The sequence below is a fragment of the Mastigoproctus giganteus genome, chromosome 12 (genome assembly GCF_048544385.1).
Source record: "Mastigoproctus giganteus isolate SK-2022 chromosome 12, ASM4854438v1, whole genome shotgun sequence".
Classification (NCBI taxonomy): domain Eukaryota; kingdom Metazoa; phylum Arthropoda; class Arachnida; order Uropygi; family Thelyphonidae; genus Mastigoproctus; species Mastigoproctus giganteus.
In genome coordinates, this window is record NC_143586.1 from 15293984 (window position 1) to 15309728 (window position 15745).

A 15745-nucleotide genomic window follows, 5' to 3' on the forward strand; every position below is an offset into this window, starting at 1 on the left:
TAGAGGGAATGGATGTGCGAAATGGATTTTTTTTTTGGCTGATGCTACATAAGCTTGCTTTCTTGCATCACATGCCTCCTCTACTATTACTACTACTAAACCTTCACAACAAGAGAAAACAACGTTATTATTCCTCTGTATAATGTGATCCTGAATTCATAAAAATATCATATTTCATCCAGAAATATTCATATATATAATATATAATGTGTAAAATATAATCTTTTATTATCCACCAGTTATATTCATCTATCAGATGAATCCACAGTCTCCAGAGTACCAAGGATGGATCAGAAGCTGCACAATTATTTGAGGAACTAAGTTACAAGCATTAATTTTGCTGTTTTAAATTGATCATACAAATTCCAATTCCAATGTGCTATTATAAAGTCAATTGTTTTCTTAAGCTTTATTAGCAGTTATGCTTTTAGGTTTATTAAAGTTTATCAAACTTAAGTCCTTTATCGGTTAATTTGTACCCATATATAACTATGTCCTTCAACATATAAACATGTAACATGTTTCTCTGTTCATAGATGGTTTCATTTTTCCAATTTCTCTTATTAATTCTCACATTCTTCACATAATTCAGTTAAAATTTTTAAAAAATTCTATTTACAAGATTTCAACATTTTACCATGTACACTGGTGTGCAAAACTTAAGGACCAACACTATTTCTAAAGGTTACAACCACAAAATCTTTACTTAAGGTACTCTTTACTGATGAGAGTAGATTCAGTCTCAGCAGCGATTCTGGACATCAGCTAATCTGGCGAGAGGTTGGCACATGGTATCACCTCTGCACACATCACTGAACAAGATCGATATGGCAGTCGAAGTGTTATCTTGGATGGACGTACACAACTCCAGATACTGCAAGGCAGTACTGTACATCTCAGTGTGTCTGTTCTGAGGTGTCGTTGGCCCCAAGTTTGTGTTTATGGATGATAATGCCATACCCCAAAAATGTTTACCAGCTAAAGATAGTGCTGACAGAGGAATAGACGATGTTACCACAAGGAATTATCAACAACATTGTTCTTAATATGGACAGGCAGTGCAAAGCCTGCATCAACATTAGGGGTGGCCATATCTCCTGCTGAGGACCACCTCTTCCCTTTGTTCCATCTTTGGTAGTGATGCATCTGTATCATGGCAGCTAGTGCTATGTTGCCATTTTTGAATAAAGTCCCTCTGTACTGTTTTGTTTCCGTTGTGCTGGTGTTGTTTCCTTCATCATTTCTGTATCTCACGAGGTTCCTTTGGTATGCTTTTCCCATATCCAGGCCACTCCTATGAGAAGCTTCAGGTGAAAACCTGACTGGTCCTTAAATTTTGCACACCAGTGTATTAAAAACTTGACATAAGTTTTCAAGTAGACAATGACATTACTGACTGTTTCTGAATGACCACATTCATCTTTTTCTTATAGCATATAGGGAAGTTCTTGCCTAACTTATGGAAAGCAATATGAATGTATAAAAGTGCTTCTTCTTTATTAGCCATAAGGAGTTTTGCCTAAAGAATCAAAAATGCATAAATCAATAGTAGCATACTTCTATTTACTGAAATGAATTTGGTAGTCAGCAACATCAAATATTGCTACAGTTTTAAGATATTTTAATTTGTCTTTAAATTAAAACAAACCCCAAAAAACTATGACATAAACTAGGATCACAGATCATGAATAAATGGTTAAGAGAAATCTGCCTAATACATCTCACTAATACTAAAGACAGTGATAAAGCAATATGTGAATTTCAAAAAATTATTAGTATTAAAGCTATACTGAAACATTGGTCTGTCATACCCTTGCCTTACTATTTACAAATTGCTGTGTTGTAGTAACACCAAATCCTATACATGGTTGTAGAACTATATATGTACCCTCTATTTAATTGTTTCTGTATTAATAGATTTTTAATTTTATAAACCTGGGTATTTCCAGACCTCTTCTTCTTTTGAAGGCATCTCCGCTGCTAAGCAGTAACCTTATAATCCCCTTCTCCATTGTGAATGGCTGTCCCAGGAACCCTTGTGCAACCCTCTGGCTTGCACCTCCACTACTCCTCTGCACATAAGTCAAGGCCATCCCCTTTTCTGTCTTTCAGGTAGTGACCAATTCATCACTCTCTTAGGCCATCTCTCCTGGGGAATCCACTAGATGTGCTCATGACGCCTCCATAGCTAGGTGGGAAGGAGCAGCAGTGCATAGCACACGCTTCTTGATTAGACCGGGGTTCGAGCCCATCACCACCAAATATGGAGGATGCAGAAAGGTCACGGAGTGACCACCGCATATTCCCGGAGCAATATGGCCTTAGTTGCTAATGCTCCTAAAAACCAAATAACAACAACAGATGTGCTCATACCACTGCAAAGATTGACACTCCAAACGATCGATCACATTTTCTTGCAAATTTAATCTCTCTATCATGGTCTCATTCTGAAATCTTTGAAGGTGGACACGCACAGACTCCACTGCAAACCATCCATCTCCACAGCTCTTATACGACTCTTCTGCCTTGCACTCAATATGCATCCTTCCCACCACAGATCAGAACACTCTCTACTATCATATGGAGTATCAACTTTTTGGTTACCTGCCAAATGTCTCAACTACTCCACATTCAGTCGCCTAATAACAGTGTAGGCCTGGTTAATACAATCATCTACACATGATTCTTTCTCACATGATTCCTGACTTATGAATAATAGATCCCAAATATTTGAACTGATTTACCGCCTTGACTTCTGACCAAAAGATCTAAATAGCAGCAATTTGCCTCCAATGCCACACTGCTCCAATTTGTTCAGCAGTCTTCCATGTGCAACAGTAACAAAAGCCTTTCTAAGATCCAAATATATGATATCAAAGTTATTCCCTGCATCCAGTTCCTTTGTGACCGCATCATAGTACCCAATCAAACTGGACAGGCAAGACTTTCCTCTTAACAAAACCATGCTGTGTCAGCTATAACTGAAGTCTTTTTGTCTAGATGATCCTGCAGTGCTTCTTTAACTAGTGCCTCAATTAATTTTCCTGGAACAGAAGTTAAACTAACAGGTCTATAATTACTTGTGTTGCTCTTTAATCCTCTTTTGTGAATTGGGGTCACATTTGCACATCTCCAGTCCATGGGTACCTCCCCTGAGTCCAAGGAAGCTCTCATAATTATGGCTAAGGGTTTGCTTACTTCCTTTGCTGCCTCCTTTAATATAACTGGATAGATCCCATCCACCCCGGGTGCCTTTCTTGTGTTTATCTTCAACAGTTTCTCCTCCACTTTATTCCCAGTTATTTCAAGATTCTGTAGCTTACTGCTAGAGTTGAATACACCTCTGGCATTCCCCTTGCTGAATAACTCCTCATGTGTGAATGTCGATGCAAAATATTCATTTAGTTTGTTAGCTACCTGAGCAGGATCATCAACAGTTGACCCATCAATATCAAGTGGACCAATCTGATTCATCCCTTTCCTTCTAGAGTTTACACAGACAAAGAACTCTTTGTTGTTTTTCTTTGCATCCTTTGCCAAAGATTTCTCATAATCTGCCTTTGCCTGCCTAATCTCCTTTGTGACTTGGTTACAGACCAGTTTATGTCTATCATAGGCTTCCATGTCGCCGATTAATTTATATATATCCCATGCATTTTTCTTCTCTGCCATGTCTCATTAGTTCATCTGACATCCATTTAGGCCTACATTTTGAACAATATTTCTTAGTTGGTATGTAAAGCCTAAATAGCTTCCAAGATAAATTTTTTGAATGCTTCCCATTTTGAATTTGCTGTTGGTAACATTATCAGTTGGTCCCACCATATAGAATTTAAATACTGTCTCAGACCACCGCAGTCACCTTTACAAAAGCAAAAACCCTTCCCTTTAACCCTGATGGTAGTTACCTCTTTGAGTAAATCCCACTTCAGCACACTGTAATCACTACCACCTAGTGGTTCCTTTATCTGCAGATTCTTAATGCATGAAGAATCACTACTGATAATCAGGTCAATAGTAGTACTCCCTCTAGTTGCCTCCCGAACATGCTGATGTAGAAAACAATCATCCAATAAATCCACAAAAGCCTTGCTAGTGTGTGAGTGACCAACCCACAAATTCCAATCAGTATCTGGGAAATTAAAATCGCCCATTATAAGGCTCTCTGATTTACTGGCTCACTCTATTTCTCCCGCACAGTTTCTTATTATACTCGTCAGATTCATTAGGCCTATAACACAATCCTACTCTCAATTTTGATCTCCCAATGCTTATGTCACACCAAACTGACTCGACACTGCACTGCACTCTCCAGCGATGTTGACTGGCTTCACTTCCTTGGATTTTATGTGTTTCTTAACTAATAGTATAACCCCTCCTCCCTTCCTATCCTGTCTATCCTTTCTGTACACATTGTACTCCTCAAATTACAGTTCTGCATTCCTTATATCTGTGTAACACCATGTGTCTGATATCCCTACAATATCTGCCTTTGATGTTTTGAGCAATACCTCAAATTCATCAAATTTATTTACCAAACTCCTAGCATTGGTGTACATGCATGTATACATGCACCTGTTCCTATTCTTAGCTACCCTAACACAACCCATGTGTTTACTTGTACCGCAATGAATCCCAGCAGTCTCTGAAATACCTTGCATCTAGTTTTCCAGGCTGCTGCTCATTCATAGAAGCAGTGCAAGAATCACTTTCATCTCTGCCAGTGGCTACTGTTAAACTATTAGTCCTTGTATCCCCTCAAGCTAGCAGTTTTCTGACCCACCTAACACTGCTTCAATAGCATCAGCAAATATTCTTGCACCCTTTCTATTTAAGTGTATCCCATTCCTGTAGAAGCAGTCTGTCCTGTTAACATTCCCAATCCTTCAACTAACTTTGCTATTCAAGTCCTCAACTCTGCTATTCAAGTTCCCAAGGACAAAGAGCTCTTAGTTATCCCTGCATGTCTCTATAAATTCTCAACTGCTCAAAATACTCATCTTTCACCTATATTGGTGCATCCTCTCTTGGAGGATATGTTCCTATGATGATAATTTTCACTTCATAAACACTGAGCACTACTTTTAACAACTGCTCACTCACTTCCTCCCAGCTGTTAATAGCATTTTTCCAATTCTTCTTTGTCCACTCCAGACCACATTTCACATTATAACAAATACTTACTAGGCTCACACACTGTACGTTTCACATTATGCGAGAGCTTGTCATTGATTGTGTAAAATACGGTCACTGGTCATATACATCACATCACATTACGTTGGCATTTGTGGTGAGCAGATGTGCCTATTGCAGCTCTTCATAGTGATAGCAAAGAAGTATAGATAAGAGTGGATTAGAGCAGAATTAGTGAAGTAGAGCAGGATTTCAGAGGTTATTTATTATATTGTAAAGTTTATTTTCATAAGTTTTTTTCCCTGTAATAGTTTGATTTTTTTAATATTATAAAATTTTTGAAAGTTTATTTTATTAATAATTAGCAAATTTGTAAAATGGTTATTACAAGATTCAACTTGACACTTCGTCAGAGAGTACCATGACTCATACAGAAATAGCCGGCGCTGATTTGCAGGTGAGTAGTGATTTTATCTTTTCCAGAACCTGTGGCATGTATTCCAAGGTCGACCTAGTGGATAATCCTAGCTCAATTGGAGATTCTTTTCTTTGTCACCATTGTAAGGAGTGCACCGATCTTAAGTTAAAATTTGGTGCATTCCTAGAACAATTTGATTCACTGAAAAAACGGGTGCTTACCCTCGAGAATAATGTACCTGGGAGCTCGTCAGGGACTCAAGACTCCAATAACCCACCAAGTGATGCACTCCTGATTTTGATTTGGGCCCCAGAACAGAATAACCAAGTGCAAACTACTCTGGTTCAAAAGGACCTAGTTTTATTAGGAGCCTCCATTGTCAGGGAAATGGGAAATATTTTTTGTAATAAAGACCTCAGGGGCTCACATCTGGTGAGTATGGGCTTGGCACACCCAGGGTCCTGAATTGAATATCATCATTCATCTCTTTCTTGGTGATTCCTTTCTATTTCTCTCTCTCTCAGGGTAACTCGGGAATTTTTTTGGCTGGTGCAGCATAAGCCTCAGGCTTCCTTGCACTATATGGCTAAATAATAATAATAATAAAGAACCAGGGTATGTCAGATGGGAACAATTATTAATGACATCACCAACAGACTGTCAGATTTTAAGGGGGGAAAGAGAATATTATTGTTCATGTGGGGACTAATGACATTAAGCATACACGATCTGAAAATTTGTTAGACAAATATAGGACCATGCTGAAGAAATGCCATGAATTAGGTCACAATGTTTGTGTCTGCAATTCTGCCCAGGCATGATAGGAGGGATTATATGTTGAAAGCCTTGTGGATTAACTCAAGACTTGAAGGACTCTGCAAGGCTTTTTGGGGGAAAATTTCTATCAACTTGGCCCGCACTTATAGGTGGAAGGCACCTGTTTTGTAGAGATGGGATACATTTAAACAAAGGTGGTGCAAGAGTTTTTGCCAGTATTACTGAGGATACCTTAAAGGTTCAGGGAAACTGGTAGTTTGGAGGGACAAGGGTAATACAGATATGCATTTATCTGATAATATTGGTCAAAGTAATGCTTGCACATACCTCAATAGCTCTTGTTTGTTATCACAACAGAACATATTGGCAAGATGTTCTGAGAGCAGAAACATTTCAAATGAGAGGGTAGCTAATGCCAGGGAAACTAGCTTAAATAACTTTAAGGGGTGTGTGTCATAACTTTAAGGGATGTGTGTATAGGTTTGTTTGGTTTTAAGGAGCATTAGTAACTAAGGCCATATTGCTCCAGGATATGCGGTGGTCATTCCCTGACCTTTCCGCATCCTCCATATTTGGTGATGACAGGCTCGAACCCCGGTCTAATCAAGAAGAGTGTGCTACGCACTGCTGCTCCTTCCCACCTGGCTACGGAGGTGCCGTGTGTATAGGTAGTTAACTATATATGAACACTAAGTCTTAATTGTTTATACAGTAATATCAGAAGTGTCATCAATAAAATGGGTGAATTTGAACTGCTGGATAGGACAAGTAATGCTGACATAATAGGGCTTATGGAAATGTGGTGTCACCCGGAGATAGGGGATGATGAGTTTCAGTAGAGTATATATAATGTATTTAGGAAGGATAGGGAAGATAGAAGGGTGGTGGGGTCATGCTTATTATCAAAAGCAGTCTCAACGCAATGAAAGCTTTTCTGGATTCAGACGTTTCACATGCTAGTATAGAATCTGTATGGTGTGAGATTGGAGGCAAAGGAATAATGAGAGTGGGAGTAATCTACAGGCCAGGTGATTGTGAAGATTATGATGAGAGCCTCTCTCATCATAATCTCTATATGCAAATGGAATGGGCAAGTAAGCGTCAATGTCTTATTATGGTTGATTTTAATTTGCATCTAATTGATTGGAGCAAATAGGAAGGAAATTCCACATGGGAGACTAAATTTTAAATCAACTAGTTGATTGCTATTTGTATCAACATGTCAGGGAAAGTACTAGGGAAAAGAATACTCTAGACCTCATCATCATCCATGAAACAGATGACATAATAGGGATGACAGTACAGTAGGCAGGAAGTGATCACGGAGTTCTACGGTGGACGATGAAGAGAGAGGTAGCAGTAGTTAAAGGCAAAGGAATGGGTTATAATTTCCGGAAATTACGTGGCTTAAGATGCTACATGGCCTCTATTTAATGGATATATATATCTCACAGAGAACGAATACAATTGAATTATGGCATACCTTTAAAACATCAATCACAGAAGCCTTGAATGCTTATATACCATTTAAAAAATATTCCACGAGGAGGATTCCAGGTTGGATGAATAATGAAGTTGCTAGATTACTTGAGCAGAAAAAGATGACATGGAAAACTTACAGAGCAATAAAAAGTACTGAAGCCTATAACAGCTATAAATTTATCTGCCTTTGCCAGATTTCTCATAATTTGGCATGAGAAATCATGAGCAAATTAATGAAATGGCAGATTATGAGAAATCACTGGCAATGAAGGGGGATACAGTACTCTTCACATATATAAATGCAAATAAGAAGAGAAGGACAAACCAGGTCTGACCCTTGTATAATGGACATGGGATAGTATTAGATATCCCAGCTGAAGTTGCAGATGAACTCAACGGTTACTTTGCATTGATATTTACAGAAAAAAAAAGCTTACGCCAATGAAAAATTATGGGAGTGAAGTTTAAAAAAATGCAATTAATGATGTTGAAATTTCACACGTTTATTTAATGAAAAAACTTTCAAGCCTACAGGCCAGTAAGGCTCCTTCAGTTGATGGCATATGCCCTATAATTTTACGGGTAGCAGCAAGTGAGTGCATTGAACCATTGAGGCTAATTATGAGAGCATCACTGGACTCGGGAGTGATTCCGTTGGATTGGAAAAGTGCCAATGTATCACCAATGCATAACGGTGGTTCTAAGAGTGAAGTGGGAAATTACCATCCTTGATCATTGTCTCTATGATTTTCCTTATAGAGACAATGATCAAGGATGGAATTCAGGATCATTTAGATAGAACTGGAATACTGAAGGATACTCAGCATGGTTTTGTAAAAGGAAAATCATGTTTAACTAATCTGGTTAGCTATTTTCACAGGGTTCACTCAAGAGCTGGACTTAGGGAATAATTTCAACATTGTTTATTTGGATTTCAGCAAAGCATCTGACTCAGTCCCACACGAGCCTTACTTTATAAGCTGGAACAGGTTGGAATCACAGGGAAAATCCTTAGATGGATAGCTGGATTCCTTCAGGGCAGGAGGCAGAGGGTTGTGATAAATGGTTATTCCTCAGATTGGGTTGATGTAAGAAGTGGGGTTCCCCAAGTATCAATATTAGGACCACTGTTGTTTTTGATTTTCATAAATGACATCGATGAAGGAATAGAGGGTGTGATGTCTAAATTTGTAGATGATGTTAAAATTGGTAGAGTAGTTAATGATCAATGCCAAGCAGAGCTTCTTCAGAGTGACCTAGATAGACTTCAGGAATGGTCAGAAAAGTGGCAGCTGTGCTTTAATCCAGCAAAGTGTAAGGTATTGCACCTGGGGAACAGTAATCTCAAAATAACTTATACACTTGGCGGAGTTGAACTAAAGCCAGTAGTGGAAGAAAGGGACTCAGGTATTACGATGCAATCAGACATGAAGTTTTCCGAGCATTGTAGACTGGTTGTAAGGAAGATTCATGGTGCCCTATCGAAGACTTATCAAACAATTGCTAGTAGAGATAAGGACACCATAATCCCATTATATAAGGCTATTGTTAGACCACACTTGGAATACTATGTTCAAGAATGGAGATCGCCTAAAGAAAGACATTGTGCTTCCTGAAAGGGTCTAAAGACAGGTAACTCACCTAGTGAGATAGGCAAAAGGGCGGCCATACGAGGAAAGACTTCAAATGTGTGGGTTGCAGAGGCTCTGAAAGGAATAAGCAAAATGAAGGAAGATGAAACTTTCACAGTTATAAATGATTCTAGAACAAGGGGCCATAATTTCAAGTTATGGGGGGAAATGTTTAGACTCAGTGATGAGCTATAGTGGGCTCATGAGAGCCCATTGTTATTTTTTTTGAAAATTTGTGAGAGCCCATTGTTGAAACGATCATTTATTTTACAAATGAAATCCTGAATTCAATTATTGAATATCCAGAGCCGGAACTATGGTTGGGCGAGTGGGACCCCATCCCCAGCATTTTAATGGCACAATCGACCAGTTATGTATTTTAAAATTGCTTAATTTTTGAGTTAATTACAGTCGGACCTCTGTTTAATGAACTTTATAGCGAATTTTTTTGAATTCCCCTTGGTAATGAGATTTAAAATAGTTTCCGTAGAACAAACGGATTACAAGAGACAACTTTGTACGCATTGTTCTCACCTCTGGCCTTTAGGCAATTTAGGTAATTAGAAAGCGCGAATTAAGGGTGAAAGGATTACCATTCCACAGTGTTAATGGTGTCCATAATACCTATAGAGCCACATTCCGAGAAGTCGCAATAGTTAATATGCTTTCCATATCCAGTCAGAGGATTAAGATGCTTCCCAACATGGATAATAGCCTCTGGTCAACCTGTGTTGTGGTTCCCCTTTACTCTGACAAGAAGTCATGTTTTTCGGAGAAGTGAGTGATCCACGCATTTCAACAAATTTCTTATGTTTACATGGTCGCAGTAGCTGAATATCCAAGTGATTCCGATATTTTGCACAGTATTCAAAGAACTAGTAACAGTAGCGATGTCAAAGGGGGGGGGGTGATGAGCAACTAAGATATTAAGTAAACTTTTCAAAGATGAAATGTTGGCAGATTTGGAAACAGCATTGAGGCTTTCACTGTGAAGAAAATATTCCAAAATATAATGGCTTGCAAGTAATAATTAAAAAAAAAAAAAAAACTGTGTGCATTATATCACCAATCTCCAAAAAACCAGCAGAAATTAAGGATTATTTCTAAAGAACTTAATGTGATCAGAAAGTTAAATATTCTGGATTATTAAAACAAATTTTCAATCTGGAATTTCTTAAAGATTTAGCATTTATGATCGACATCCTGCAGGAGCTCTCTTCCCTTTCAGAAGCTTTACAAAGTTGCAGCATCACTGTAGTAAAAGCAGATAAATTAATTATTCTAACTATCAAAGCTGTCTAATTTTAAAAATTCTGAAGGAAATTATGAAGCTAAAATTGAGACCATGTTGAAGTTGAAAGAATCAAAATCAAAAGTAAGAACACATTTAAAAAATTACCTCATGACAAGTTATTAATGCAACAGAATGATTTTAAATTAAATAAAGAATATAATGATACTATTGACGATGAGGAATTGAAAGAAATTTTAAACATATGCTACTCAGAATCATGGAATGTGAAAGAACTTTCGTCTCCATGATAAGACGGCAAAAAACAAATAAGAAATTTAAGTTTTCTGATAAAATATGAAATAATATTTAATGATTTTAGAGATTTTGTCGAAGACAGTTTATTGTTAAAATAGAGTGAAATTCCCTTTTCAATTAGGAGAACCAGAAATATCTTTGAAACCATTGCAATAGCTGAGCAAACTTACAGCATAATGAATAATATTGTGACAATTAAATATGTTGCAGATTATGATGACCATACATCTAAATGGAAAACTATTGCTTCAATTTGATCGGGATCGTTACATCAAATCATTCCTCCATAATCAGCATTATTCAGCAAAGCAGAAGATTGACAACAAATATTAATAAAGAAATTCTATATAGCAATTTTTAGAATAAATTTTTCTTGAATATTTGTATATTTTGTTCATGTAATCTGATTTTTGTGTACCTTTTCTAGAAAAGTGCTTTTTTAATGTAATATTTGTTTTTATATTGTAGAACGTTTTGTGATAGTTTTTGTTATTTGTGATATGGGAAACATTTAATGTTATTTTTTATTAAAAATATTAAAATTTTATCATGAAAAAAAAAAAAAATGTATCCATTATATTTCCCTAGTTGTTTAAAAAAAAAGAAAGATGAATAAAAAAAGTGGTGCGTGTGCTGAGCATGCGTGGTAGATAATGGTTTTATGTGAATCCTCTGCGTTTCTTTTAGGTATTTTGATTACAAAATAAAAGAGCTTTTGTAAATAATATTTTATTGAACATTCGCAAATTCATAATTTCTGAAAGACAAGATACAATGGATTTACGATAACTAAAATAAGAGATGCATACTTGCAATTGCAATGTATCTAAATGTCTCTAGAAAACAGCATCAAGTGATTGAAGTACTGATCTTGTAGTTGAAATGACATACATGGTTGTTAGGGGCACCTAACAATGAAATGTTACGAAAGTGTGAGACAAAAATAAATTGTTGACAAATATTTGTATTGTTGCAGTCATATGACTGTATTGTTGCAATCATACTTACTTCAGGAAGTATGATCGTGACGTTATACTATTCAAAAATTCTAAAAGCTCAAGACACCATCGTATCCAGGTATCATCGTGAAAGGGGGGGGTATGATGACCAGGCTGACCCAAGACATCATACGGACCACGAAAAATGCATCGTGCTCGAATCACACTACTAGTGAGTGCTCGGCACAGACCAGTAGTGAATGTGGGAAGCACGTCTGGTGGAAGCTGTGGATGATGTCACTTCCATGACCAATCAGATTTACTCGACAGGAATCCCCAAGGATGTTTCACATCAAAAAGTCAGCAAAACTGCGAGCCCATTGTTAAAATATTCACAGCTCACCACTGTTTAGACTGGATTGCAGGAAGTTTTATTTTAGCCAGTGAGTTTTAAATTATTGGACTAAGTTACCCACGTGGGTGGTAGAGGCTGACAGTTTTGGGAAATTCAAAGGTCAGCTGGATAATTACCTATGGGAGGAGGGAAACACATTGGTTGTCTATTTCCTTTTCTCTTATTATTATTATTATTATTTTATTTTATTTATTTTTTGTTATTTAATTTTATTTTTTATTTTATTTTATTATTATTATTTTTTGGCTGGTTTAGCATATGCCATAGGCTTCCTTGCACTATTTGGCCATTGCTAATAATTAATAATTATACTCTATAATGCCAAAAAGTATTCAACCACCCCTCTAAAAATACTGTGTACTGTACCAGAAGCCCACTGTGTATGCATATCAGTTTACAGACTAATATAAATCATTTGGAGCAGCCTGGGAAGCAGAAATATGTTAGAATCCAGTATGGATCATGAATGGAGGTTGTATACCACATCATAACCTTTCTATGCATGCAACTGTCACTCATCTCAATCGCCTAAAATCCACCATGGGGGACGTTATTCAAGGAGAGAATATCACAGGTGATAACTCAATGAAGAATGGATGGATGGCCTCACAAGCTTAGAACATGTTCAACAAACTATACAGAGGGTAGTTTGTGCCTCACAAATGTTGTAAGCATTATAGAGGAGATTCACAAGAACACCCATCAGTACATCAACCATTCATGGGGTGTTGCACAGCCTTGGATTCAATGCTAAGACAGGATTGCCTTAGCTTATAGTCCTGAAGTGAAATGGCATTTTGAGTAGTGTTGCTCCTGATGTTAATGGACCCTAAAACAGTGGCAGGGGGGTGCTGTGGAGTGAATCTTATTACACAGTTTCATTTCAATGGATTTGTTTGGGTGTTCAGAATTCCTGCAGAGAACTTCCTGTCAGAGTGTATCATTTTGATCATGAAGTTTGGTGGAGGCTGTCTAATGACATGGGACTGTTTCAGCAGGTTTGTACTTTGTCTGCTAATGCAGATGCTTGAAACCCAGAAGTTTATAACCTACTCGAGCATTTCAGACATTACGTGCTACCTACAATGTGACTAATAGAAATGAGCCCTTTCAATATCATACACCAATACTCCATGTCATACACCAAAGATCACACAATATTGATCAGAGATGGACTGGCTATAAGACTTACCGGAGGTGGATGAAGGCTGAAGTGATTTTGACCATAAACATTAGTATGAGGAAGCTACAAGTTTTCCCAGTAAGAATTTTTGACCCAGTCCACCTCTAAGTGGCTGGTATTGAAATCTCCAGCTTAATATACTGCCTACTAAAACTTGCAACAATTATAAAATAATTATTAATCCAAACTGAATTTTTAACTGACTAGGAGTAGAAAACCTGCTACTTGTACAAGTGCTAGTCAAGCTTTATAGTCTCTTGCCAAACCAACTTGTCCATCTGTACCTCTACTTCTATTGTAACTGGATATTTTATTGCGTCTTCAGCTAAAGATAAAGTTGGCTTATTTGCATCCAACTTCTATGATCTTGGTAAATCATACTTACTATCATACCAAACACATTCCACTCAATGCCCCCTATGGTTCTAACATAAGGATGTTAGAAGAATTTTGAAAATCTTGATTTCAAGGAAGCTCCATGACCTCCACTTGTTCTCAAAACTTGTACTCTAAAATTGCAATAGTTTTATGTCACTTTTTATGCTTTCTTATTCTACTGATGTTTTCCTTTTGCATGGAAATTTGCTCACATGTAGCCAGTTCCTAAAAAACAGGTGACAAATCTCACCCCCCCCACACCACTAATCTCATCCCACTTCTCTTTCAAGGATGGAGAAATCCAACAACTCTTACGCTATCTTGAAACCATCCATCTGATCAATGATTGCCAATATGAATTCCATCAATGTCAATCCACTGGTAATATATGAGTAATATAGCTTACATTACTCTTATTTGGATAAATTTAATGAAAAAGTTTGGCAAAACTCAAGCAATTGCTCTTGATCATTTTTGGCATGAAAGTTTTCTAAATAAGCTCCTATCTTACAGATTGCCACCTGTTGTTTGCAATTGGGAAGTGAGTTTTCTTGACCCCTTTCTGCAGGTGATGGTAGGATTGCTCTATCTTTTAACTTCTCAACTAATTCTGTTCAGTTCTTTCTCATGCTTATCCTCTTATACATTAATAGCCTTCTTCCACTGACTATAAATCTATTGATGGCTTTGCTGATGACAGCACACTATATTCTATCAGAAATTTGCTCATATTGAGCCATTTCCTAAAAAAAGGTGATAAATCCCTTCCTTCCAGTTATTGTCCTCCCCCCTGCTAAACTTACCTCTATTCTCTCCAGAATAGTAGAGAAATCCATCAACCACCAACTCTTAAACAATCTCAAAACCTTCCACCAGATCAACTGTTGCCAAAATTTATTCCACCAGTGGTAATCCATTGCTGATATATTAGCTTATGTTACTCATCTTTGGACAAATTTAATAGAAAAATTTGGTGAAACTCAAGCAATATCTCTTGATATTTCTAAGGCTTTGGATCATGTTTGGCCTTAGAGACTTCTAAAAAAGCTCCATCTTATGGCTTTCCAAATGTTTTTTTTCAATTGAGTATCCAGTTTTTTCTCTGAATGTTTACTGTGAGTGATAGCAGATCTCTGTATTTGAACTTCTTCACTAATGCTAGTGTTCCAAAAGCTTCTCTTTTCCTCTTGTGTATTAATGATCTTCCACTGATTGTAAATCTATCTATAGTTTTGCTGATGATAGGAAATATATTCCATCTTCCAGTTTGAGAAACAATGCCTACCACAAACAGCTTCAACTTCTTTAATAGCCACTATCAATTCCTAAAATGATGATCTCAAAATAATTCTCAAATGGGAGAAAAAACTTAGTTAACTCCTAATCTTTCTATAACTCAGTCCTGTGTTATTTCTGACAATAAAGAGTTTACTGCTCTTATGCTTATCTTCAATGACACAGATTTCTATGAGATACGATCTCGTAGACAAGAATCACATATCTCTATTGGAGAATATTCTGATATAAAATTTCTCTCTTGGCATAAGCACTTCACAAATAGTGCTTCCTTTGCATCAAAAAAACTAGGATTTCTTTTTTCCTCTTGGTAAAAAATAAAACCATCTGTACAAATCCAAAATCAACTCTATTAAAATAATTATAGTCTACAAAAGTTTTTTGAGTCTAATGTCAACAATGTCTTCTGTCTTCTCTACCTATGACCAACATGTAATGCTAAGTGCAATGTGTTCTAATACCATAGTGTTTGAAGTTTTCATTAAAAAAAAGTATTAGTATTAGTAGTGCCAAAATGAAATTAAGGAATCAGCCAAAAAAAAAAA

General features: G+C 36.9%; 1 protein-coding gene across 1 annotated transcript in view; it reads right to left on the reverse strand.

Moving 5' to 3' along the window:
* The window catches only part of LOC150076725 (uncharacterized), a 194474-nt gene that overhangs the window by 95596 nt on the left and 83133 nt on the right, over positions 1 to 15745 (reverse strand). Inside the window, exon 12 of the mRNA XM_090386626.1 lies at positions 1398 to 1519. Within this exon, the coding sequence (XP_090242752.1) occupies positions 1398 to 1519 (122 nt within the window). The remainder of the gene's footprint in view (positions 1 to 1397; positions 1520 to 15745) is intronic.